This window comes from Mustelus asterias, chromosome 17 (genome assembly GCF_964213995.1).
Source record: "Mustelus asterias chromosome 17, sMusAst1.hap1.1, whole genome shotgun sequence".
Taxonomy (NCBI): Eukaryota; Metazoa; Chordata; class Chondrichthyes; order Carcharhiniformes; family Triakidae; genus Mustelus; species Mustelus asterias.
In genome coordinates, this window is record NC_135817.1 from 20,712,554 (window position 1) to 20,739,284 (window position 26,731).

The window sequence follows — 26,731 nt, forward strand, 5'->3', positions numbered from 1 at the left end:
CCCATTACACCATAGAATCACAATCATATCCAGATTAGAAGATGGCTATTCAGCCCTTCAAGCCCAGGCCAGCTCTTTGTAGGGCAAACCAAATCAGTTCCATCACCCTGTTCCATCTCCCTAGCCTGAAAATTTACTTCTCTCAAGTGGCCATCAAATTTCCTTTAGAAATTATTGCTCGTCTCTGCTTCCACCATGCTCCTGGGCAGAGAGTTCAAGTTTATTATTTCATAAAAAAGTTCTTCTGCACATCCTCCCTGCATCTCTTGCCCAAATCTGTATCCCACAGTCCTTGTACCATTAGCTAATGGAAACTGTCTACCATATTTAAACTTGCCATAATCCAGGACACGTCTACCAAATTTCCCCTCACTCTCCTTTATTCTGAGGAGAACAATCCCACCTTCTCCAACCTAAACTTTTAGCTAAAATCACCCATCCCTGGAACCATTCTGGTAAATCTCCACTGCACTCTCTCACAACCTTCCTGAAGTGTGGTAACCAGAACTGAATGCAGTACTCTGGTTGTGGTCTAAGCAGAGCTTTGTAAGGGTTTGGCATAACTTTTCTGCTTTTCTTCTCAATACCTTTATTTATAAAGCACAAGATTCCATATGGTTTGCTAACCATTGTCTCAATGTGTCCTTCCACCTTCAAAAACCCACAGGTCCCTATGTCCCTGCACACTCTTTAGAATTGTGCCACTAAGTCTTTATTGCCTCTCCCTATCCCTTTTGTCAAATGCAATATTTGACACTGCATAAGTCCCAAATGCCACTGGTCTGTCCATTCTGCTAGTCTATCCTGCTGTATTCACTGTTTGCCACTTTTCCGAATTTCATATCAGCAGCAAATTTTGCTTTGTATTTCAATATCCAGGTCATTGAAACAAATTATGTTTCAAAAAAGCAGTAGTTCGAGAACAGACGTTTGGAGAACACCACTGTCTACAGTCTAACAAAAAAAACCTTTATGATGACGCAATATTTTTTGTTCTTGAGGCAGTTTTTTTTCACCCAAGGTGATAATACCTCTCCTGTTTCATGAGGGCCAATTTAACTAGCTTTTATGTGGCACTCTGTCAAATGCTTTCTTAAAAAGTTCAAACAGGCAACATCCAATGCACCCCTTTCACCAACCTTATCTGTTAGTTCATTGAACAATTTAATGAGATTAGTCAAGCACTGCCTTTTACAAATCTATGCTGGTTATCCTTAATTGACTCATACCTCGTCAAGTGCTTGCTGATTTTCTCCAATTATGGTTTCTAAAAACCTTACATCACTGATGTCAAATTAACTGGCCTGTAGTTAGTAGCACCATCCTCACACTTCTTTCTTAATTAAGGGGTCAACATTTGCCACTCTAATCCTTCCGCTCATCACCCATATAAAGGAAGATCATAACAAGCCCTTCCACTATCTCCATCGCACTTCCTTTAGAAATCTTATCCACTCAAAGCATTGCCAGTCTTTCCAGTACGTTCTGCCTATCAATTTTCACTCCAGCCATTGCCTCTGCTATCTTCACTCTCCCAATACTTTGACAGCTTCCTCTTGCTGAGTAAATACTAATACAAAGTACTCGTTTGGTATTCCAGCTTTGCCCTCACCACTCAGCATACATCACCCACTTTGTTCTGAACAGGGCTCACCCCACCTCTTACTATCCACTAACTATTTACATGCCGAAGAAAAGATTTTGGGATTTTTTTTATGTTGACTGCTATCCTAATCTCTCATTCTCTCTTTGCCAGTCTTATTTTCCTTTTCACTTCCATTCTCAATTTATTGTTTCTGACCAACTTTCTTGTTTGAAAAATTTACCTGACGTGGGTGGCACGATAGCACAGTGGTAACTGCTGCCTCACAGCGCCAGGGACCCAGGTTCGATTCCCAGTTTGGGTCACTGTCTGTGTAGAGTTTGCACGTTCTCCCCGTGTCTGCGTGGGTTTCCTCCCACAGTCTGAAAAATGTGCTGGTTAGGTGCTAAATTTTCCCTCAGTGCACCCAAACAGGCGCCGGAGTGTGGCGACTAGGGGATTTTCACAGTAACTTCATTGCAGTGTGAATGTAAGCCAACTTGCGGCAATAATAAATAATCTTTAAACCTTTCTTTCTTTGTTTCATTATATTCTCTACCTCCCTCGTCATCTAAAGAACTGGCATCGACTCCCTTATCTCTTGTTCTTTTTAGAATGTACCCAGCCAATACCCTGAAGCATCTTCTTTGTAAAGATCACCTATTGTTCTGTTACAGTTTTTTCTGTCAGTCTTTGGTTCCTTTTTACCCTGGTTAGATCGCTTGTCAATCCACTGAATTTGGTACTCTTCCAATCTAGACATTCAACTTTAGATTGTTCTTTGCTCTTATAATACAATGGTTACACTAGTAATGATCACTCTTATCCAAGTAACAACCAAGTCACAACCCCCACCAGCACAAGAGCCTGTAATGCCTCCTTTATTGTTGGAGCAACCACATACTGGAGATTGAAGTTGTTCTGCAAATATTTCAGATTTCCTCCTCCTCCTTACACTTTAACACTATTCCAATCAATATTTGCATAATTAAACTTCTCCAATATTACCACTTAATGGCCTTGGCGTGTTATTGTCAGTATTGCGCATGGTATGGAGGCCCATACCATGCAGAAAGCCCAACAGTTTTAACTGTGCGGGCTGGAGATGGGCAATAGGGGAAACCACCTTTATAGGTTCCCTAGTGTCCACCACCAGCCCACACAGTGATGGACTGGTTGAGAACCCAGACACTGGACTCAACTGGGCACTTGATTGTGGTGGGTCTACCTGTAGTCCCAGCAGTTGCCGCCAATCTGCAAACTGCCTACAGGATAACACAGCTGCCGGCCATTCAATAGGTTTGCAAGGATGAGGGTTTGACCACAGCACCCTGTAAAATTCAGCCCCCAAGTAATCTGATCATATCCTCTTTGCTTATCAACTTTAACCAAATAAATTTTCTCCATTGCCCTTAAAAGGACATCCTCGTGCTCCAACACTAACCAGTACTTTAGTCTCACCCACCCTTTTCCAAACCACTTTGTATCCCTGAATATTAAGTGTTCAATTCTCAACATTTTAAGTTATGTTTTTGCTATTGCCACTACATCATATTTCCACAAGGTTATTTGTGCTTTTAGCTCACCAACCTTATTTACTACACTGAGTTTACATGCACAAAATCCCAACCTGTTTTTGTAATGCGTTATAGTCATTTTCAGTCCAATCCTATCTAATATGGTACTACACTCTTCTCTAGAACTATCCAACATACTCACTTTTTGCATCTTATTTCCCTTTTGCATTTTTACATGAGGATACCCATCCTCCTGCCAATTTAATTTACTCTCCCCAACAATACTAGTGAATTTCCCTGCAAGAACACTGATCCCAGTTGTGTTGAAGAGCCCCCTGTCCATTTTGAACAGGTATCTCCTGCCTCAGAACTGGTCCCATAACCATGAGAATTTGAAGCTCTCTCCTGCACCATGCCTCAAGCCACATACTGGATTCATCATTCTTGCTAATTTCCTTTCAGCAGAGATGTACATCATGGCGGCTAATCTGATTTTGCCTGTTTTGCATCAAAAGTTAAAATGATCCCCACTCCAGTAACTTATTTTTTTAAATAACTTAATTCAACTTAAATAACTTAATTAATTTAAATAAATGTTAATGAGAAAACTTTATCCTTTGTCAAATGATAGAAAGGCTCATTGTGTGCAGTTTAAGAACATATTTCACATGTTTAATATGAATGGACATCGCTGATATAAATTTCTTCAACACAGCTAGGGAAAAGGATTCTGTGGCTCAAGTTAAGGAGTTAATTGGCTACCAATTTGCCTTCCTGCCCTCCATAGCCAAATACTCACATACAAAGATCAATTTAAGCAAGGAGCGTGCATCCAGTGTTAACTGCTCCACAGCAAGGAACTGATACGTTTTGGAGAGAAAAGCAGTAGAAAGGGATTGGGAGGGCATGGGTGGAGTAATAATTGAAAGGTAGCTCCCTCCGTACCCCAACCCAAAAATCCCTGCAGGTAAAAAAAATGCTGTAAAATTTATCCTCGAAGGGAAATATTGTGTTTCATCAGGTGAAACACAAGTTTCCTGCTCATATGTGTGTGGTGTGTCTGACCCCACATAGCACCACTGAGCTGAGAAGGATCAGCACGTTTTTGATGCTGAGTTTTGACCTCAGCATTGAAAAATGCAATTCAAAAACACAGTAACCACTATTGAGCTGCACTAGAATAAAAACTGGCATTCGGTACTAGAAAAGATGCTGATGGTTGCCATTGACCAAGATACAATTACTATGTCACCTAATTTGCAGCACATGTCTCAATGGTCTCAATCTACAAAATGGAGAATCCCTTATGTTCTTTTCCGTTTTTCCTTGGTATTTCTGCTGTTGGGGAAAACACAGTTTAGTTTAAAGGTACACTTGCCCTTCAAACATATTGGTCTTCTTCAACTAATGAATTGGAAGTGAAATAAATGAAAAAAAGCAATCAAAATTTAGAGGGGATTAAAGAGGTAATATATTTTTCCTTTAAATATCAAAAGAAACAAAGGTGAAAGGATGCCTAAAAGTTCAAACTATCCAAAAGAAAAATGCATATGACTCTTGGCATTATAGCATCTGATTAGAACTAGTTCTGACCTAGTACACCAAGAAAGGTTTATTTTTGATAACTACATTGTGACTGGAATGACTATTTTTGAAGTAAATTTATATCACAAAGTGAGGATCAAACCTGCAAACACTGATGTGACTATCTGGATAAATTCCAACAATAAAACAACACGTTACTTCAGATCTTGATTCTGAGGGATGAGGGGTTAAGTTATCTGGAGCAATTAGAAAAACCAGGATTGTTGTCCTTCCAGCAGAAAGGTTACCAGGAGGCCAAACAGAGGAATTCCAAATTATGAAGGACCTTGATAGAGCAAATAGAGAGAAACTGCTTCCTCTGATAAGAAGTCAGTAACCAAAGCTTAAACATTTAAAATAATTTCCACAAGAAGTGGAAATTTTCCTCATTGCGTCTTGGAAGTGCAGCAGAGAGGGAGAGATTCGCGAGAGGAGTGCTGCGGGTAAGCGCTGCTTTTTTTAACTTACTTTTTCGCGGGTTTTTTCTTTAAAAATATCTAAACCCGGAAGTGGTCGCGCAGGGAGGTCTGGGAGAGAGAGATTTTTTTTTTTAAAGTTACTCACCTCAGTGAATCGGCCTCATTGCGTCTTGGAAGTGCAGCAGAGAGGGAGAGATTCGCGAGAGGAGTGCTGCGGGTAAGCGCTGTTATTTTTAACTTACTTTTTCGTGGGTTTTTTCTTTAAAAATATCTAAACCCGGAAGTGGTCGCGCAGGGAGGTCTGGGAGAGAGAGATTTTTTTTTTTAAGTTACTCACCTCAGTGAATCGGCCTCATTGCGTCTTGGAAGTGCAGCAGAGAGGGAGAGATTCGCGAGAGGAGTGCTGTGGGTAAGCGCTGTTATTTTTAACTTACTTTTTCGCGGGTTTTTTCTTTAAAAATATCTAAACCCGGAAGTGGTCGCGCAGGGAGGTCTGGGAGAGAGAGATTTTTTTTTTAAGTTACTCACCTCAGTGAATCGGCCTCATTGCGTCTTGGAAGTGCAGCAGAGAGGGAGAGATTCGCGAGAGGAGTGCTGCGGGTAAGCGCTGTTATTTTTAACTTACTTTTTCGCGGGTTTTTTCTTTAAAAATATCTAAACCCGGAAGTGGTCGCGCAGGGAGGTCTGGGAGAGAGAGATTTTTTTTTTTAAGTTACTCACCTCAGTGAATCGGCCTCATTGCGTCTTGGAAGTGCAGCAGAGAGGGAGAGATTCGCGAGAGGAGTGCTGCGGGTAAGCGCTGTTATTTTTAACTTACTTTTTCGCGGGTTTTTTCTTTAAAAATATCTAAACCCGGAAGTGGTCGCGCAGGGAGGTCTGGGAGAGAGAGATTTTTTTTTTTTCCCCAATAAATTGGAACAGAGAGGAATCCCGATACTCTACACTTGTAGAGTATCCCACCCTCCCTCCTCCTCTAACCTAAAAAAAAAGACCCAGTGAGAGCAGGGCTTTGGAGAAAACAGGAGGAGGAAAGGTAAGTTTAAAATTTTCATTCACTTTTTTATTCCCTGTGTGTTTAAAGGGGCAATTATGAGTGTGAGGCCAGTATGTTGTTCCCAATGTAGGATGTGGGAGGTCCTGGAGGCTCCTAGCCTCCCGGACGACCATATCTGTGCTGGGTGTGTTGAGCTGCGGTTCCTAAGGGACCATGTTAGGGAACTGGAATTGCAGCTCGAGGACCTTCGCCGGGTTAGGGATAGTGAGGAGGTCATTGACAGGAGCTATCAGCAGGTGGTCACACCGGGACCACGGGAGGAGGGTAACTGGGTAACAGTGAGGAAGGAGAAAGCTCAGTTGATGGTGAGCACCCCGGTGGATGTGCCCCTTAATAATAAGTACTCCTGTCTGAGTACTACTGGGGTGGACAGCCCACCTGGGGGGAGCAGCGGTGGCAGTGTCTCTGGAGCTGAGCCTGGCCCAGTAGTGCAAAAGGGTAAGGAAAGGAGGGTAGTGCTAATTGGGGACTCTACGGTGAGGGGGTCAGATAGGCGTTTTTGCGGACACAGACGGGACTCTCGGATGGTGGTTTGTCTCCCTGGTGCAGGGGTCCGGGATGTCTCTGGTCGAGTCCCAGAAATCCTGAAGGGGGAGGGAGAGGAGCTGAAGGTCGTGATGCATATAGGTACTGCTGACATAGGTAGGAAGAGGGAAGGGGTCATGAAAAGAGAATATAGGGAGTTAGGTAGACAGCTGAGAAAGAGGAATGCAAAGGTAGTAATCTCGGGATTGCTGCCTGTGCCGCGGGAGAGTGAGAACAGGAATCGGTGGAGAATGAATGCGTGGCTGAGGGACTGGAGCAAGGGACAAGGATTTGGGTACTTGGATCATTGGGACCTCTTTAGGGGCAGGTGTGACCTGTTTAAAAAAGACGGGTGGCACTTGAATCCCAGGGGGACCAATATCCTGGCGGGAAGGTTGGCTAAGGCTACTGGAGAGACTTTAAACTAGAAAGGTTGGGGGGAGGGAATCGAAATGAGGGGACTGAGAGCGAGGAGGTTAGCTCGCAAATAGATAAGGAATGTAAACAGGGTAAGAGGGAGGTTAGACGAGTGATGGAGAAGGGAAGTGCTCAGGCTGAAGGTCTGAGATGTGTCTATTTTAATGCCAGGAGTGTAGTGAATAAAGTGGATGAGCTTAGAGCGTGGATTGCTGCTTCGAATTGTGATGTGGTGGCCATTACGGAGACTTGGATGTCTCAGGGACAGGACTGGGTGCTTCAGGTGCCGGGTTTTAGATGTTTCAGGAAGGACAGGGAGGGAGGCAAGAGAGGGGGGGGAGTGGCACTGTTGATCAGGGATAGTGTCACGGCTGTAGAGAAGGTGGACGCCGTGGAGGGATTGACTACGGAGTCTCTGTGGGTGGAGGTTAGGAACAGGAAGGGGTCGGTAACGTTGCTGGGTGTTTTCTATAGGCCGCCCAATAGTAACAGAGATGTTGAGGAGCAGATGGGGAAACAGATCCTGGAGAGATGTAGGAATAACAGAGTTGTCATGATGGGAGATTTTAATTTCCCAAACATAGATTGGAATATCCCTAGGGCTAGGGGTTTGGATGGAGAGGAGTTTGTTAGGTGTGTCCAGGAGAGTTTCCTGACACAGTATGTGGATAAGCCTACTAGAGGAGAGGCTGTACTTGATCTGGTGCTGGCTAATGAACCTGGACAGGTGGAGGATCTCTCGGTGGGTGAGCATCTTGGGGATAGCGATCATAATTCTATCTCCTTCACGATAGCATTGGAAAGAGATAGGATCAGGCAGGCTAGGAAAGTGTTTCTCTGGAGTAAAGGGAAATACAGTGTCATCAGGGAGGAAATTAGACGGGTAAATTGGAAGGAGGCATTCTTGGGGAAAAGTACCGAAGGAAAGTGGAGGATTTTCAAGGAATGTTTGTCTGGAGCTCTGCATGACAACGTTCCGATGAGACAGGGGGGTGTTGGTAGGGTACGGGAACCGTGGTGCACGAAGGTTGTGATGAACCTGGTGAATAAGAAAAGAGAGGCGTACAGAAGGTTCAGAGAGCTAGGAGGTGTTAAGGATTTAGAGGAGTATACGGGATGTAGGAAGGAGCTTAAGAAGGAAATTAGGAGAGCGAGAAGGGGTCATGAGAAGGCCTTGGCGGGTAAGATTAAGGAGAATCCCAAGGCTTTCTACAAATATGTCAAGAGTAAAAGGATGAGATGTGAAGGCATAGGACCCTTAAAAGGTGAAGGGAGAAAAGTTTGTGCGGAACCGTTAGAAAGCTGCTTAATGAATACTTTACCTCGGTATTCACGGTGGAAAGGGATCTGGGTGGTTGTACTGCTGGTTTGCGGTGGACAGAAAGGATCGAGCATGTGGACATAAAGAAAGAGGATGTGTTGGAACTATTGAATGGCATCAAGGTTGGTAAGTCGCCGGGACCGGATGGGATGTACCCCAGGTTACTGTGGGAGGCGAGGGAGGAGATTGCGGAGCCTTTGGCGATGATCTTTGCATCGTCGATGGAGACGGGAGAGGTTCCGGAGGATTGGAGGATTGCAGATGTGGTCCCTATATTCAAGAAAGGGAACAGGGACAGCCCGGGAAATTACCGACCGGTGAGTCTAACCTCAGTGGTTGGTAAGTTGATGGAGAGGATCCTGAGAGACAGGATTTATGATCATCTAGAGAAGTTTAGTATGATCAAAAGTAGTCAGCACGGCTTTGTCAAGGGCAGGTCGTGCCTTACGAGCCTGGTTGAGTTCTTTGAAAATGTGACCAAACACATTGACGAAGGAAGAGCGGTGGATGTGGTCTATATGGACTTCAGCAAGGCGTTCGATAAGGTCCCCCATGCAAGACTTCTTGAGAAAGTGAGAGGGCATGGGATCCAAGGGGCTGTTGCCTTGTGGATCCAGAACTGGCTTGCCTGCAGAAGGCAGAGAGTGGCTGTGGAGGGGTCTTTCTCTGCATGGAGGTCAGTGACCAGTGGAGTGCCCCAGGGATCTGTTCTGGGACCCTTGCTGTTTGTCATTTTCATAAATGACCTGGATGAGGAAGTGGAGGGATGGGTTGGTAAGTTTGCTGACGACACCAAGGTAGGTGGTGTTGTGGATAGTTTGGAGGGATGTCAGAAGTTGCAGCGAGACATAGATAGAATGCAAGACTGGGCGGAGAAGTGGCAGATGGACTTCAACCCGGATAAGTGTGTGGTGATCCATTTTGGCAGATCCAATGGGATGAAGCAGCAGTATAATATGAAGGGTACCATTCTTAGCAGTGTAGAGGATCAGAAGGACCTTGGGGTCCGGGTCCATAGGACTCTTAAATCGGCCTCGCAGGTGGAGGATGCGGTCAAGAAGGCGTACGGCGTACTGGCCTTCATTAATCGAGGGATTGAGTTTAGGAGTCGGGAGATAATGCTGCAGCTTTATAGGACCCTGGTTAGACCCCACTTGGAGTACTGCGCGCAGTTCTGGTCACCTCATTACAGGAAAGATGTTGAAGCCATTGAAAGGGTGCAGAGGAGATTTACAAGGATGTTGCCTGGATTGGGGGGCATGCCTTATGAGGATAGGTTGAGGGAGCTTGGTCTCTTCTCCCTGGAGAGACGAAGGATGAGAGGTGACCTGATAGAGGTTTACAAGATGTTGAGAGGTCTGGATAGGGTAGACTCTCAGAGGCTATTTCCAAGGGCTGAAATGGTTGCTACGAGAGGACACAGGTTTAAGGTGCTGGGGGGTAGGTACAGAGGAGATGTCAGGGGTAAGTTTTTCACTCAGAGGGTGGTGGGTGAGTGGAATCGGCTGACGTCGGTGGTGGTGGAGGCAAACTCGTTGGGGTCTTTTAAGAGACTTCTGGATGAGTACATGGGATTTAATGGGATTGAGGGCTATAGATAGGCCTAGAGGTGGGGATGTGATCGGCGCAACTTGTGGGCCGAAGGGCCTGTTTGTGCTGTGGCTTTCTATGTTCTATGTTCTATGTTAAGAAGTATAGGTGAAATTAGAATCCACCTCTGTCCAACACGCCCCCACCCACCTCAGAAAATTAAGAAGTGAAATGAATCCGAAAGAATGGTGAAAAGTAGATTCCACAGGAACTTTCAATAAACAATTGAATAATTAGTTGAAGAGGACTAGTTATCAGGGTTGTGGGAGAAAAACCAAGTTGTGGGAATAAATTGGAGAGCTCTTTCGAAGAGAAAGTAGAGGCCAAGTAGAATGACATCCTTCTATGCTGTTAAAATTTTGATTCATGTTGAAACTTTGTTGGGCTAAAGGAGGTAATTTTCCCCAAATTTTGCAACATTATTCTGACATATTGCATTCAATTGGCACTGTAAAGACAATTACATTTTAGCCTTTACATTCAAACAATTTCACCCATGCAAGTTATCTACAGGAAATGTGAAGCTGGAAAGGCTATGTAAAATGCAAGGCACATTACTTTTATAGATGTGATGATGTGTACATTTCATATTTTAGTGTGTTATGTATTCATTCTGTCTTAGGTAAGGAAAACCGTGCGTGTTCAGGGCTAATCAACAGAGAGGTTTATGGACTTAAAATGTCTCTGGAGTACAAGGAATTAAAGAATAAGGAACGGTGTTACCGCATTGCATGTGTAATGAGGCCTTACGGTGGTTTTTAGCTTAGAGGTAACCAGAGTAGATTTGAAATTTACATTTGAGGCTAAGTGTTGAAATTGTTGAGTAATTACTGCATTTCGAAAGAGGTTCAAAGGTGACAAAGAATATTTGCATCTTACAGGTGAGTAGCAAATAAATAGGAGCAGATATTTTAAATTTATTGATCCAAAATAGAGGTAATATAAAAACAGGAAAGGTTTTAATATTTAGGGACCTAAATTTAGAGGGATTTGTGAAGACAATGGAAAGCAAACATGAAAGGGGAAAAAGAAAAAAGGTTTTCAGCTGCGTTGAAATTTCTGTGAGAAAGCCGACTGAAGACATGTTTCTTTGTGTTGGAGTATGCTGAAAAGTTGTGAATTGGGAAAAGCAACTTTTGAAACAGTTAGTTGGAATCTGATTTTGGAAAACTACTTTAGCCTGTGTAGCTCTGGGAAGTCACTGAACGGAATTCTGTTTGAAGTGAAGGGCAATTTCCTGATTTAGATAACCTTTCTTGGATTTTTCAATTAAGAATCTATTATGGGGTGTTGCCATAAAGTTAGTTATATTGTGCACCATTTGTAAGACATTTTTGGGGGTTATCTTGTAAGATCTGGGGCGGCACGGTAGCACAGTGGTTAGCACTGCTGCTTCACAGCTCCAGGGACCTGGGTTCGATTGCCGGCTTGGGTCACTGTCTGTGTGGAGTTTGCACATTCTCCTCGTGTCTGCGTGGGTTTCCTCCGGGTGCTCCGGTTTCCTCCCACAGTCCAAAGATGTGCGGGTTAGGTTGATTGGCTATGCTAAAAATTGCCCCTTAGTGTCTTAAGATGCGTGGATTAGCGGGTAAATATGTAGGGATATGGGGGTAGGGCCTGGGTGGGATTGTGGTCAGTGTAGACTCGATGGGCCGAATGGCCTCTTTCTACACTGTAGGGTTTCTATGATATGATTCTATGATCCTTGCTAACTGCATGTCTTTTATCTTGTGTGTTTTATGTTTATCTTTTGCTTTAATAAACATTTTTTTTTTACTGGAGTTCTCTGCATTTGAGCTCCTTGGTTATCCCTCCAAGTTTCTACAATACAAAAAATACATTACTTTTCAGCCGAGATGGATTTCAATCTGAGATCTGGCTTGCTCAGCATTAACACCAGTTGTGGTCATAACATATTACCTACTGATTTAGCAAGCATTCAACACATGTATTTCTGATGGAAAACACACACACTTGAGATTGCTGCATTTTTAAGTATGCTATCAGAAAAATTATTAGAAAATAATTAGAAAAACAACATTCCAAATAGTCATCTTCAGAATTAACTTCAGATTGCAGGTAAAAGAAAATCCATTTATTCAACGCTTGCAAGACAATATCTAACTATAATGGATTAAATATATTGTATCTTATAGAAACTTAGATGAATATTTGGTTGACAATATGGGTGACAGGGAAAAAGACATTTAAATTCATACTTGTTAACACAATTTCACAAAAACATTATATTGCATTTTCCAAATAATCTCTAATGCTTCTTGAAACATGGCTTGTATTTTAGGAATAACTGTATAATATTGTATTTTGCTTATCTAAGAGATTATATGGAAATATTATATTGCAGAAGAAAACCAAAACAGATCCATACTCAACTAGGATACACTAACAAGCAAGCATTATGATGGAGGAAGGGCAAGAAAAGCAGGGATCAAATTCTACTGGAAAGATTATAAAGCAGAGAGAGATGATTCAGTCCACACAAGACTATGGCAATAAGTAAATTACTGGCAGATCATGTACACATTGAAAAGAAGCATTACTTAGATATTTCATTTACGTTTGACTCATTTGATTAGAATGTAGAAACAAATCTATTTTATTCCCACACCAACTTTCCTTTCTCCTAAAGAAATCGACCCCTTGCTTGGGTACAGTGCTATGGATTCTGCACCCACCACTGGAATTTCCCACAACTGCTGCTATTCATCAGCGTGCCTTGGAATTGATAATCAGGAATTGAACCATAGGAAAGCAACAATTTTTATGTCCACACAAACACTTAGAGGGCCTTACTGAAAAGCGATTAAGAGCAGGAATGCTGGTCGAGTTCCTTTTCTCAACCCCAGCTTCAGCTAAGGGCCGATAACTTATCACAAAACGTAGGCGGAACCGGATACCTTCCCGATCTGTATTGTAGAGCTATTCACTTGATGAACTTGCACAAGTCATTAGGGAAAGCATTACAAATTGTTCTCACTGAAGTTGTGAATTCAAGCCCTACTCTAGAGGACTGAACACAAAATCTAGGCTGTCATTCCCACTCATGAAGGATTGTTGCGCTGTTGAAAGTGATGTTTTCCCAATGGGAGATTAAACTCTGGCCCCATGAGCCCCCTCAGGTGGTTGTAAAAATAACAACAGCATCTCTCTCCCATTTGGGAGAATCCAGTCCTGACAGATGGTTATCCCTCAACCAATGTAACTAAAAAAATTAATTGGATGTTATCACACTGCTGTTTTTGGGATGTTGCTGTGTAAGTTAACTGCTGTGCTTTCTACATTATAGCAATGACTGCACTTTAGAAGTACATAATTGTTTTCCAATATCCCGTTATAATGAAAGGCACTATATAAATGCAAGTCTTTCTTTCCACAAAGTAAGGGAAGAAAATGGCATGATTATTCAAACTTAAGGAAATGCATTCTCAAAAGATTTAGTCCCATTTGAGAGAAAATAGTCAATCATACTTGTTTATTACAATTCAAAACAAATCTGTATGCAGTACAACTGCAATTTTCAGACAGGTTCCTGATGTGAAACAAAGTGTGTACTGAGATCTGCTTGGAAGTTGTACTTTGCTTATTGCATAATCTAACTGCAATAAATGGAAAGCAAGGAGCAGAGATAACTCAGAGCTCTAGTGACTGTCAAGAGAAAGTCAGCCTTACCCTCAAAGGGCATGGAAGTGGAGTTACCCATGGTAAATAGAAGTGAGTGTTAAAAAGCTTTAACAAGGAGTGATGGGAAAGGAAAAGAAAGTCACCACAAGAAAGGGATGTCTGAAAATAATGAGAACAGAACAGAAAGTTACTGAAGCAGTTTTCACATTGAATTGTTTCTGCTAAAATCATAAAAAAGTTATACTTACATTATTAAGCATAATCATTTAATAACTCAAAAGTATTTACAGAACAAAGTGGACAGGTGTCTGCGACTGTCAAGCTGTCCAATTATATTAACAAAATCAAGGTCGTACTTGGTGGCTTGGTTGTATGGATTCTCACCCCATTTGAGTCACTTGAACAAAGTGCCCTCAAATATGTATAAATGTACTATGATGTTGACTTAAAAATGTGGAATCACCAATTTTCAAACATCAGCCAAGAAATTGAAATCTTAAAATTAAAATGTTAGAAAACTGCAGCACGAAGAAAATATTTTATGGATTATACTCAAATTGTTCTGAACTTGGTTACTCATCCAATCTCCTGGTCCTGCGTATCCCAAGAAAGAATTGGTGAAATAAAACTGATAGCACAATTCCTTAAATTTGTTCCACTTTTAAAATTTTCCCTTACAAGAGAAGACGTGGGAATGCATTTCCAGAGCTTTGAATTTATAGTATGATTCCTTTAGTTCCACAAAATAAAGTCTATTCCAACTCCCTTCTTTGGACGCCACCATTCACCAACTCTGGTAATCATGCAAGTAACATGTTCAGATTTGCAAGTTAAGCACAGAGCTGTGCACGAGCTGGTTAAGTCTATCTCCAAATTTTCTTCTTTTCATTTGAGATTGTCTTGTTGAAATTAGAAACTGGCAACTGGAGAGAAGACTTCATCTCCCGCTATCTAGTTCCACACAGAGATCAGAGGAGCATGGAAGAGGGATTCAATGTAGAAGTGTTCAACATTGATTGATTTGCATAGAAACTGCTCCCACTGGCAGGAGGTATAGTAGAGGACGCAGATTTAAATAATTAGCAAGAGAGTCAAAGGGAAAATGAAGATAAATTATTTGATGCAGTGAATTGTTATGATCTGAAATGCATCATTGGAGAGGGTGATGGAAGGTGATTCAACAGTAACCTTCAAAAAGGATTTATTATTTATTCATTTATTAGTGTCACAAGTACGGTTTTGTGAAGGGTAGGTCGTGCCTCACAAACCTTTATTGAGTTCTTTGAGAAGGTGACCAAAGAGGTGGATGAGGGTAAAGCGGTTGACGTGGTGTATATGGATTTCAGCAAAGCGTTTGATAAGGTTCCCCATGGTAAGCTTTTGCAGAAAATACGGACACATGGGATTGAGGGTGATTTAGTGGTTTGGATCAGGAATTGGCTAGCTGTAAGGAAATAAAGGGTGGTGGTTGATGGGAAATATTCATCCTGGAGTTCAGTTACTAGTGGTGTACCGCAAGGATCTGTTTTGGGGCCACTGCTGTTTGTCATTTTTATTAATGACTTGGATGAGGGCGTGGAAGGATGGATTAGTAAATTTGTGGATGACACTAAAGTCGGTGGAGTTGTAGACAGTGCGGAGGGAAGTGGCAGGTTACAGAGGGACATAGATAAGCTGCAGAGCTGGGCTGAGAGGTGGCAAATGGAGTTTAATGCGGAAAAGTGTGAGGTGATTCACTTTGGAAGGAGAAACAGGAATACAGAGTACTGGGCTAATGGTAAGATACTTGGTAGTGTGGATGAACAGAGGGATCTGGGTGTCCATGTGCATAGATCCCTGAAAGTTGGCACCCAGGTTGATAGGGTTGTTAAGAAGGCGTACGGAGTGTTAGCTTTTATTGGTAGAGGGATTGAGTTTCGGAGCCAGGAGGTCATGCTGCAACTGTACAAAACTCTGGTGCGGCCGCATTTGGAGTATTGCATACAGTTCTGGTCGCCGTATTATAGGAAAGATGTGGAAGTGTTGGAAAGGGTGCAGAGGAGATTTACCAGGATGTTGCCTGGTATGGTGGGAAAATCGTATGAGGAATTGCTGAGGGGCTTGAGGTTGTTTTCGTTAGAGAGAAGAAGTTTAAGAGGTGACTTAATAGAGGCATACAAGATGATCAGAGGATTAGATAGGGTGGATAGTGAGAGCCTTTTTCCTCGGATGGTGTTGGCTAGCACGAGGGGACATAGCTTTAAATTGAGGGGTGAGAGATATAGGACAGATGTTAGAGGTAGGTTCTTTACTCAGAGAGTAGTAAGGGCGTGGAATGCCCTGCCTGCAGCAGTGGTGGACTCGTCAACGTTGAGAGCGTTCAAGTGGTTATTGGATAAACATATGGATGATATTGGAATAGTGTAGATTAGAGGGGCTTTAGATTGGTACCACTGGTCGGCGCAACATCGAGGGCTGAAGGGCCTGTACTGCGCTGTAATGTTCTATGTTCTAAGTATGCTTACATTAACACTGCAATGAAGTTACTGTGAAAATCTCCCAGTTGCCACACTCCGGTGCACTGAGGGAGAATTTAGTCTGACCAATGCGCCTAACCAGCACGTCTTTTGGAATGTGGGAAGAAACCAGAGCACCCGGAGGAAACCCACGCAGACATGGGGAGAACGTGCATACTCCGCACAGTGACACAAGCCGAGAATCAAACCCGGATCCCTGGTGCTGTGATGCAGCAGCGTTAACCACTGTGCCAGCATGCCGCCCCTTGAAAGGGCCAATATGTAGGTTTATAGGGAAAGAACATGACTGTGATATTAATTATAAAGCTCTTTCAAGGAGCCAGTAAAGGCACAATGGGCTGACTGGCCTCCATCTGGGCTGCAAGATGCTAAGATTCTATGCTGTGTTCGATTTGTGATTTTTATAAATGACCTGGAGGAGGGGGCTGAAGGGTGGATCAGTAAATTTGCGGATGACACCAAGATTGGTGGAGTAGTGGATGAGGTGGAGGGCTGTTGTAGGCTGCAAAGAGACATTGAAAGGACGCAGAGCTGGGCCGTAAAATGGCAGATGGAGTTTAACACTGATAAGTGCAAGGTGATTCATTTTGGTAGGACAAATTTGAATGCGGATTACAGGGTCAAAGGTAGGGTTCTGAGGAATGTGGAGGAACAGAGAGATCTTGGGGTTCATATCCACAGATCTCTGAAGGTTGCCACTCAAGTGAATAGAGCCGTGAAGAAGGCCTATAGTGTGTTAGCGTTTATTAACAGGGGGTTTGAGTTTAAGAGCCGTGGGGTTATGCTGCAATCGTACAGGACCTTGGTGAGACCACATTTGGAATATTGTGTGCAGTTCTGGTCACCTCGCTATAAGAAGGATGTGGAAGCACTGGAAAGAGTGCAAAGGAGATTTACCAGGATGCTGCCTGGTTTGGAGGGTAGGTCTTATGAGGAAAGGTTGAGGGAGCTAGGGCTTTTCTCTTTAGAGCGGAGGAGGTTGAGAGGCGACTTAATAGAGGTTTATAAGATGATGAGGGGGATAGATAGAGTGGACGTTCAGAGACTATTTCCTCGGGTGGATGTAGCTGTTACCAGGGGTCATAACTATAAGGTTCGTGGTGGAAGATATAGGAGGGATGTACGAGGTAGGTTCTTTACTCAGAGAGTGGTTGGGGTGTGGAGTGGACTGCCTGCTGTGATAGTGGAGTCGGACACTTTAGGAACTTTCAAGCGGTTATTGGATAGGCACATGGAGCACACTAGAATGATAGGGAGTGGGATAGCTTGATCTTGGTTTCGGAAAAGGTTCGGCACAACATCGTGGGCCGAACGGCCTGTACTGTGCTGTACTGTTCTATGTTCCTAAATATGCTAAACAATTTTAAGCAAAAGTACTTTTAAAGTACCGAAACGCCGAAAATTGTTGCATTGTATGTTCCTTTAAGGATTATTTAAAATCTACCACTATCTGTCCACTGCAGTAACATATTGTTATTAAAGACCATGTGTGTGTTTTTATACACTAATCCTAGAGCAAGCAACTGTGTATTTCAAGTGAATTCGTAGGTTTTTCTCCTTACTGAGAATGGAGTGAGAGCAATGTGCATGCAAATTTTATCCTGAACTATAGAGTTCTCACTATTTTGTGAAATAATTGCACTGATTTCTGTGGCTAGCACAGTTTAAACACTTCAAGTGAAACCTAATATTATATACAAATTAGGCAAGCTGTTAAGTTTACTCACTGCTGTATTTAGCGGATACATCCTCACACTGCTTCCTGCAGTAAGGAATGCAATTGATCTACATTTTGAGAGCATAGCAGTAAAACTTGGGCTTTTGTTAACCAAGATTTTAACAGCAGTATTAACCAACACAGTTGTAAATATTGTTTAAATGAAATTCCATCACAAGTACAATTACAATGAAAGTTGCATTGCGCTGAAAATAATAGTAAATTGCAATGCAATTTTGAAAAAGCATAAGCACTAACCTCATACATTTAAATTAACAATGTATGTACAGAATGTCTAAAATATGCATTAACTTCACACACACACACACCACACACACACACACACACCACACACACACACCCACCACACACACACACACACACCACACACACACTCACACACACGTGAAATGCAAACTTGAGCTACTTGCTTTTCAGAAAAAGCTGGCTGTCACAAGCCATTCTTCACTGCAGAACCAATCAGCCGTTTATTGGACAGCAGCACCTTAGTAAATAAGCTTCCCAACTTGAACTGTTATTGTATGCAGTAACATTTCATTCACCCATTTGAAGCGAAGGTCAGTTATCAAACTACGTACTGTATAATGAGTCCTTCTTACAGATCAATATGTCAATGTATGCTTTGATGCAGTATGCAGCGTTACCATAATGCAGCTATTTATAGGCGATTCGGAACAGCAGCTGAATGAGGCAGTGACTTCTTACCAATGTCATTGGTCTTTTCCAAGGTCTCTCTCTCTGATGTGCTGAGAAATACAACAGGAATTCCTAATTCAGACTTTGGATCACTGTCAGACCTGCCCAAAAAACAAAGCTGGCCATCAGCATTCATCTCCAGAAGACCGAATAGAATCACAGAAAATTATAGTGCTTAAATTTAAATCGTTAAGCCTTTCTAAAACCTGCTTACAATGATGAAACATATGAAGCAATAATAAAGATTTTGAATTACACAGTAATGTTTTGTTACTATTAGTAGTGTGTGTCTGAAGGAAAATAATTCAGTTAGAACACCCAAAAAACCACCAGTCTGTGAAATGGTCTAAATCTCTGCCTAACTTTGCCTAGATTGCCCATATTGAGATCTCCAGATTGTTGTCTCTGCTCAGCATGTGTTTGACTGGTCACATGCTGCGTATTCTTCTAAACGTCACCAGCCTGTGTACAGATCAGAAAGAGCAGAAAGCATGTGCAATTCTCCCAAAGTCACATTGATATCATCACTTCATACAAAATACGTAAACGTAGCTGTAATTCACTTTTGTTCAACAGAAATCACTACTGATCAGCCATAAGCGTGGCTACCGTGACATCATTTTAGCCACATGCACTAATTTAAGTCGAAACACCTTACACTCACATAATACAGATAAATGTACTTCACATATGTATATTTATTTACACACTTCCACAGTGACCAAGCAGCAAAAAATATGTAAACTATCAAAAACATGCCTTTTCGTCTCACCATTTGACCAACATACAAAAATATATGTGTACATACTCTGCAAATATGAGTACAGTATTTGGATCTCACCCCCAAGGAAAGTGTCTATTACTCATGTTTACTAACAAGAAATACAATTAGCTACTTTTGGGTTCCCAATTAGCCACATGAAAAAGAGTGAATCAAACTTGGAAGAAGGAAATTTCTATAATTAGATTTCAGGACAATTTTCAGTTTGATGTATACATACATCATTGTTCAGCCAGAGTGAGACAGAGGAGAGATTTATTGCAGGAGTGCTGGGGTAAGAGATCTACGTTTAAAATACTTTTAATTTAAAAAATAATACTTTTAATTTAGTTTAAAGTACTTTTTCGCGGGTGTTTTTTTAAAAAAAGCTTTGAACTCTAACCCGGAAGTAGGACGCTGGGGGTTGTCGGAAGGGTCTAAATTTTTCTTCAGCACGCGCGAGGTATGTAAGTAGGCTGCACTATTAAGCGGGCAGCGTTGTAGCAGGCAGTGGAGTGAGCGGGGAGCAAAGTGGGAGCTGACGGGCTTTGGCTCATCGGGCTTCGGCGTAGACAGGCAGAGGTGGGGTAGGTTTAGACAGTTTTTCCTGTGTCATTGGAAGAAAGGGGGAATTATGAGTGTGAGGCCAGTTTGTTCTCAGTGTCGGATGTGGGAGGTCCTGGAGTCAGCTAGCCTCCCGGACGTCCATATCTACACCAGGTGCGTTGAGCTGCAGCTCCTAAGGGACCACGTTAGGGAACTGGAGCTACAGCTCAATGACCTTCGTCTGGTTAGGGAGAATGAGGAGGTGATAGAGAGGAGTTACAGGCAGGTGGTCACACTGGGGCCACGGGAGACAGACAAGTGGATCACGGTTATGAAGGGAAAGGGGAAAGGTCAGGTACTAGAGAGTACCCCAGTGGCTGTGCCCCTTACAAATAAGTACTACAGTTTGAGTGCTGTTGAGGGGAGCAGCCTACCTGGGGGAAGCAACAGTGGCCATGCCTCCGGCGCAGAGTCCGGCCCGGCAGCTCAGAAGGGGAGGGAAAGGGAGGATGAGCAAACTAACCGCCGCACCAAAGTACAGGGAGCCATCCAAGTGGGGGTAGAAACAAGAAATATAGTAGAAATTGGGGACAGTACACTTTTGGATGCTGTTGGGGGGGGGGGGGGGGGGGGGAGAGAGAGAGAGACTTAGCAGGGGTAAGCCATAGTGTACAGGTCACTGACTCAGAGTCTGTCCTTGTGGCTCAGAAGGGAAGGGGGGAGAGGTGTAGAGGATTAGTCATTGGGGACTCCATAGTTAAAGGGACGGATAGGAGATTCTGCGGGAACGAGAGAGACTCGCGGTTGGTGTGTTGCCTCCCAGGAGCCAGAGTCCATGATGTCTCGGATCGTGTTTTCGAAGTCCTTAAGGGGGAGGGGGACCAGCCCCAAGTTGTGGTTCACATAGGCACTCAAGACATAGGTAGGAAAAGGGGTGGGGATGTAAGGCAGAAATTCAGGGAGTTAGGGTGGAAGCTTAGGGCTAGAACAAACAGAGTTGTTATCTCTGGTTTGTTACCCGTGCCACGTGATAGTGAGGAGAGGAATAGGGAGAGAGAGCAGTTGAACACATGGTTACAGGGATGGTGCAGGAGGGAGGGTTTCAGATACCTAGACAATTGGGGCTCTTTCTGGGGTAGGTGGGACCTCTACAAACAGGATGGTCTGCACCTGAATCAGAGGGGTACCAATATCTTGGGGGGGAAATTTGCTAATGCTCTTCGGGAGGGTTTAAACTAATTCAGCAGGTGGGTGGGTACCTGAATTGTAGCTCCGGTGTGCAGGAGGTTGAAATCATAGAAATAATAGAAACCCTACAGTGCAGAAGGAGGCCATTCGGCCCATCGAGTCTGCACCGACCACAATCCCACCCAGGCCCCACCCCCACATATTTTACCCGCTAATCCCTCTAACCTACACATCCCAGGACTCTAAGGGACAATTTTTAACCTGGCCAATCAACCTAACCCGCAGATCTTTGGACTGTGGGAGGAAACCGGAGCACCCGGAGGAAACCCACGCAGACACGAGGAGAATGTGCAAACTCCACACAGACAGTGACCCGAGCCGGGAATCGAACCCGGGACCCTGGAGCTAAGAAGCAGCAGTGCTAACCACTGTGCTACCGTGCCGGTGAGGTCATGGATGAGGTTTCAGGGTCGCAGGAGTGTACTGGCAGGCAGGAAGGTGGTTTGAAGTGTGTATACTTCAACGCCAGGAGCATCCGGAATAAGGTGTGTGAACTTACAGCATGAGTTGGTACCTGGGATTTCGATGTTGTGGCCATCTCGGAGACATGGATAGAGCAGGGACAGGAATGGTTGTTGCAGGTTCCGGGGTTTAGATGTTTCAGTAAGTGCAGGGAAGGTGGTAAAAGAGGGGGAGGTGTGGCATTGTTAGTCAAGGACAGTATTACGGTGGCAGAAAGGACTTTTGATGAGGACTCGTCTACTGAGGTAGTTTGGGCTGAGGTTAGAAACAGGAAAGGAAAGGTCACCCTGTTGGGAGCTTTTTATAGACCTCCGAAAAGTTCCAGAGATGTAGAGGAAAAGATTGCAAAGATGATTCTGGATCGGAGCGAAAGTAACAGGGTAGTTGTACTGGGGGACTTTAACTTTACAAATATTGACTGGAAAAGCTACAGTTCGAGTACTTTGGAGAGGTCAGTTTTTGTCCAATGTGTGCAGGAAGGCTTCCTGACGCAGTATGTAGATAGACCAACAAGAGGCGAGGCCACATTGGATTTGGTACTGGGTAATGAACCAGGCCAGGTGTTAGATTTGGAGGTAGGTGAGCACTTTGGTGACAGTGACCACAATTCGATTACGTTTACCTTAGCTATGGAAAAGGATAGGTATATACCAAAGGGCAAGAGTTCTAGCTGGGGGAAAGGAAATTGTGATGCGATTAGGCGAGATTTAGCTGGCATAGGTTGGGGAAGGAAACTGCAGGGGATGGGCACAATTGTAATGTGTAACTTGTTCAAGGAACAGTTACTACGCGCCCTTGATAAATATGTACCTGTCAGGCAGGGAGGAAGCAGACGTGTGAGGGAACCGTGGTTTACGAAGGAGGTTGAATCTCTCCTGAAGAGGAAGAGGGAGACTTATGTAAAGACGAGACGTGAAGGCTCAGTTAGGGAGCTTGAGAGTTACAAGTTAGCCAGGAAAGACCTAAAGAAAGAGTTAAGAAGGGCCAGGAGGGGACATGAGAAGTCTTTGGCAGGTTGGATCAAGAAAAACCCTAAAGCTTTCTATAGGTATGTCAGGAGTAAAAGAATGACTAGGGTAAGATTAGGGCCAGTCAAGGACAGGAGTGTGAAGTTGTGCGTGGAGTCTGAAGAGATAGGAGAGGCACTGAATGAATATTTTTCATCAGTATTCACACTGGAGTCAGACAGTGTCGAGGGGAGTACTGAGATGGAGGCTGTTGGACTGGATGGGATTGAGGTTCATAAGGAGGAGGTGTTAGCAATTCTGGAAAGGGTAAAAATAGATAAGTCCCCTGGGCCGGATGGGATTTATCCTAGGATTCTCTGGGAGGCTAGAGAGGAGATTGCAGAGCCTTTGGCTTTGATCTTTGGGTCGTCATTGTCTACTGGAACAGTGCCAGAAGACTGGAGGATACTGGAGGATACCAGACCACTGAACTGTGGTCGTTCCCCTTAGCAATAAGTATTCCACTTTGGATACAGGTGAGGGGGGAGACCTACCAGTGGTAAGCCGCAGTGACCAGATCGCCAGGGCTGAGTCCGTCCCTGTGGCTCAGAAGGGAACGGGGGAGAGCGGTAGAGCTATAGTTATGGGGACTCATTTGTTAGAGGGATAGATAGGAGGTTCTGTGGCAACAAGAGAGACTCACGGATGGTATGTTGCCTCCCGGATGCCAGGGTCCGTGACATCTCCGACCGTGTCTTCAGGATTCTAAAGGGGGAGGGGGAACAGTCACAAGTTGTGGTGCACGTCGGCACCAAAGACATAGGTAAGAGAGGGGACGGGGATTTAAAACAGGAATTCAGGGAGCTAGGGTGGAAGCTGAGAGCCAGGACAAAACAGGTTGTCATCTCTGGTATGTTGCCGGTGCCACGAGATAGCGAGTTGAGGAACAGGGAGAGAGTGCAGTTAAACACATGGATGCAGGGATGGTGTAGGAGGGAGGGTTTCAGCTATGTGGATAATTGGAACACTTTCTGGGGAAGGTGGGACCTGTACCAACAGGACGGGGTGCACCTGAACCAGAGGGGCACCAATATCCTGGGAGGGAAATTTGCTACAGCTCTTCGGGGGGGGTTTAAACTAATTTATCAGGGGGATGGGAAAAGGAGTTGTAGTCCGGAGGTCAGTGAGTGTAGTGAGGTACTGGGAAGGGTATCATGGTCAGAGGTGGGTACCAGCAGACAAGAAGGTGGGTTGAAGTGTGTCTACTGCAATGCAAGGAGCATCCGAAATAAGGTAGGTGAACTTGGGGTGTGGATTGGCACTTGGGACTAAGATGTTGTGGCCATTACGGAGACATGGGTAGAACAAGGACAGGAATGGTTGTTGGAAGTTCCGGGGTATAGATGTTTCAGTAAGTGTAGGGTAGCTGGTAAAAGAGGTGGAGGAGTGGCACTGTTAATCAAGGAGAGTGTAATGGCTGCAGAAAGGCATTTCGAAGGGGATCTGCCTACAGAGGTAATATGGGCTGAGGTTAGGAATAGGAAAGGAGCGGTCACGTTGTTAGGAGTTTACTACTGGCCCCCAAATAGTAATAGAGATGTGGAGCAAGAAATTGCTAAGCAGATTATGGATAGGTGTGGAGGTCACAGGGTAGTTGTCATGGGGGACTTTAACTTTCCAAATATTGATTGGAGCCTTTATAGGTCGAATAGTTCGGATGGGGCAGTTTTTGTGCAGTGTGTGCAGGAGGGGTTCCTGACACAATATGTGGATAAGCCGACAAGAGGTGGGGCCACATTGGATTTGGTAATGGGAAATGAATCGGGCCAAGTGTTGGATTTGGTTGTGGGAGAGCACTTTGGAGATAGTGACCACAATTCGGTGTCTTTTGTTATTGCAATGGAGAGGGAGAGGGCCATGCGGCAGGGCATAGTTTACAATTGGGGGAGAGGTAATTATGATGCAATCAGGTGGGAATTAGGAAGCATAGGATGGGAACAAAAATTGTCAGGGAAAGGCACTAATGAAAAGTGGAACTTTTTCAAGGAATAAATACTGCGTGTCCTTGATAGGTATGTCCCTGCCAGGCAGGGAGGAAATGGCCGAGTGAGGGAACCATGGTTCACAAAAGAGGTGGAATGTCTTGTCAAGAGGAAGAAGGAAGTGTATGTAAGGTTGAGAAAACAAGGTTCAGTTGGCTCGATGGAGGGTTACAAGTTAGCAAGAAATGAGCTGAAAAAGGGGCTTAGGAGAGCTAGGAGGGGGCATGAGAAGTCCTTGGCGGGTCGGATCAAGGAAAACCCCAAGGCTTTTTACTCTTATGTGAGGAATAAAAGAATGACCAGGGTGAGGTTGGGGCCGGTCAAGGACGGCAGTGGGAATTTGTGCATGGAGTCAGAAGAGATAGGAGAGATGATGAATGTATACTTTTCTTCAGTGTTCACCAAGGAGAGGGGCCATGTTTTTGAGGAGGAGAGGGTGTCACAGGCTGATAGGCTGGAGGAAGTAGATGTTCGGAGGGAAGATGTGCTAGCAATTTTGAATAAACTGAAGGTTGATAAGTCCCCTAGGCCTGATGAAATATATCCTAGGAGTCTTTGGGAGGCAAGGGATGAGATAGCAGAGCCTTTGGCATTGATCTTTGTGTCCTCATTGTCCACGGGGGTGGTGCCAGAGGACTGGAGAGTGGCGAATGTGGTTTCTCTGTTTAAGAAAGGAATAGAAATGACCCTGGTAATTATAGGCCGGTTAGTCTTACTTCGGTGGTCGGCAAGTTGATGGAAAAGGTCCTCAGGGATAGGATTTACGACCATTTAGAAAGATGCAGCTTAATCCGGGATAGTCAGCACGGATTTGTGAAGGGCAAGTCTTGCCTCACAAATTTGATAGAATTTTTTGAGGAGGTAACTAAGTATGTAGATGAAGGTAGTGCAGTTGATGTCATATACATGGATTTTAATAAGGCGTTTGATAAAGTCCCCCACGGTCGGCTTATGAAGAAAGTAAGGATGTGTGGGATAGAGGGAAGTTTGGCCGATTGGATAGGTAACTGGCTATCTAACAGAAGACAGAGGGTGGTGGTGGATGGAAAATTTTCCGACTGGAAACCGGTTACCAGCAGAGTGCCACAGGGATCAGTGCTTGGTCCTCTGCTATTTGTCATTTTTATAAATGACTTGGAGGAGGGGGCTGAAGGGTGGATCAGTAAATTTGCTGATGACACCAAGATTGGTGGAGTAGTGGATGAGGTGGAGGGCTGTTGTAGGCTGCAAAGAGATATAGATAGGACGCAGAGCGGGGCTGAAAAATGGCAAATGGAGTTTAACCCTGACAAATGTGAGGTGATTCATTTTGGTAGGACAAATTTAAATGTGGATTACAGGGTCAAAGGTAGGGTTCTGAAGAATGTGGAGGAACAGAGAGATCTTGGGGTTCATATCCATAGATCTCTGAAGGTTGCCACTCAAGTGGATAGAGCCGTGAAGAAGGCCTATAGTGTGTTGGCGTTCATTAACAGGGGGTTTGAGTTTAAGAGCCGTGGGGTTATGCTGCAACTGTACAGGACCTTGGTGAGACCACATTTGGAATATTGTGTGCAGTTCTGGTCACCTCACTATAAGAAGGATGTGGAGACACTGGAACGAGTACAAAGGAGATTTGCCAGGATGCTGCCTGGTTTGGAGGGTAGGTCTTATGAGGAAAGGTTGAGGGAACTTGGGCTTTTCTCTTTGGAGCGGAGGAGGTTGAGAGGAGACTTGATAGAGGTTTATAAGATGATGAGGGGGATAGATAGAGTGAACGTTCAAAGACTATTTTCTCGGGTGAATGGAGTGGTAACTAGGGGGCATAACTATAGGGTTCATGGTGGGAGATATAGGAAGGATGTCCAAGGTAGGTTTTTTACTCAGAGAGTGGTTGGGGTGTGGAATGGACTGCCTGCAGGGATAGTGGAGTCAGAAACTTTAGGAACATTTAAGAAGCTATTGGATAGGCACATGGAGTACTTCGGGATGATAGGGAGGAAATAGCTTGATTTGGGTTTCAGACAAAGCTCGGCACAACATCGTGGGCCGAAGGGCCTGTTCTGTGCTGTACTGTTCTATGTTCTATGATAGCAAATGTTGTCCCCTTGTTCAAAAAGGGGAGTAGGGACAACCCTGGTAATTA

The 26,731-nt window shown here is 44.0% G+C and overlaps 1 protein-coding gene across 2 annotated transcripts in view; it reads right to left on the reverse strand.

The window, feature by feature from the left end:
- The window catches only part of sh3kbp1 (SH3-domain kinase binding protein 1), a 334,888-nt gene that overhangs the window by 33,630 nt on the left and 274,527 nt on the right, over nucleotides 1-26,731 (reverse strand). For both annotated transcript variants that reach the window (XM_078232356.1, XM_078232358.1), the window contains one exon: nucleotides 18,611-18,702. In XM_078232356.1, coding sequence (XP_078088482.1) covers nucleotides 18,611-18,702 — 92 coding nt within the window. The remainder of the gene's footprint in view (nucleotides 1-18,610; nucleotides 18,703-26,731) is intronic.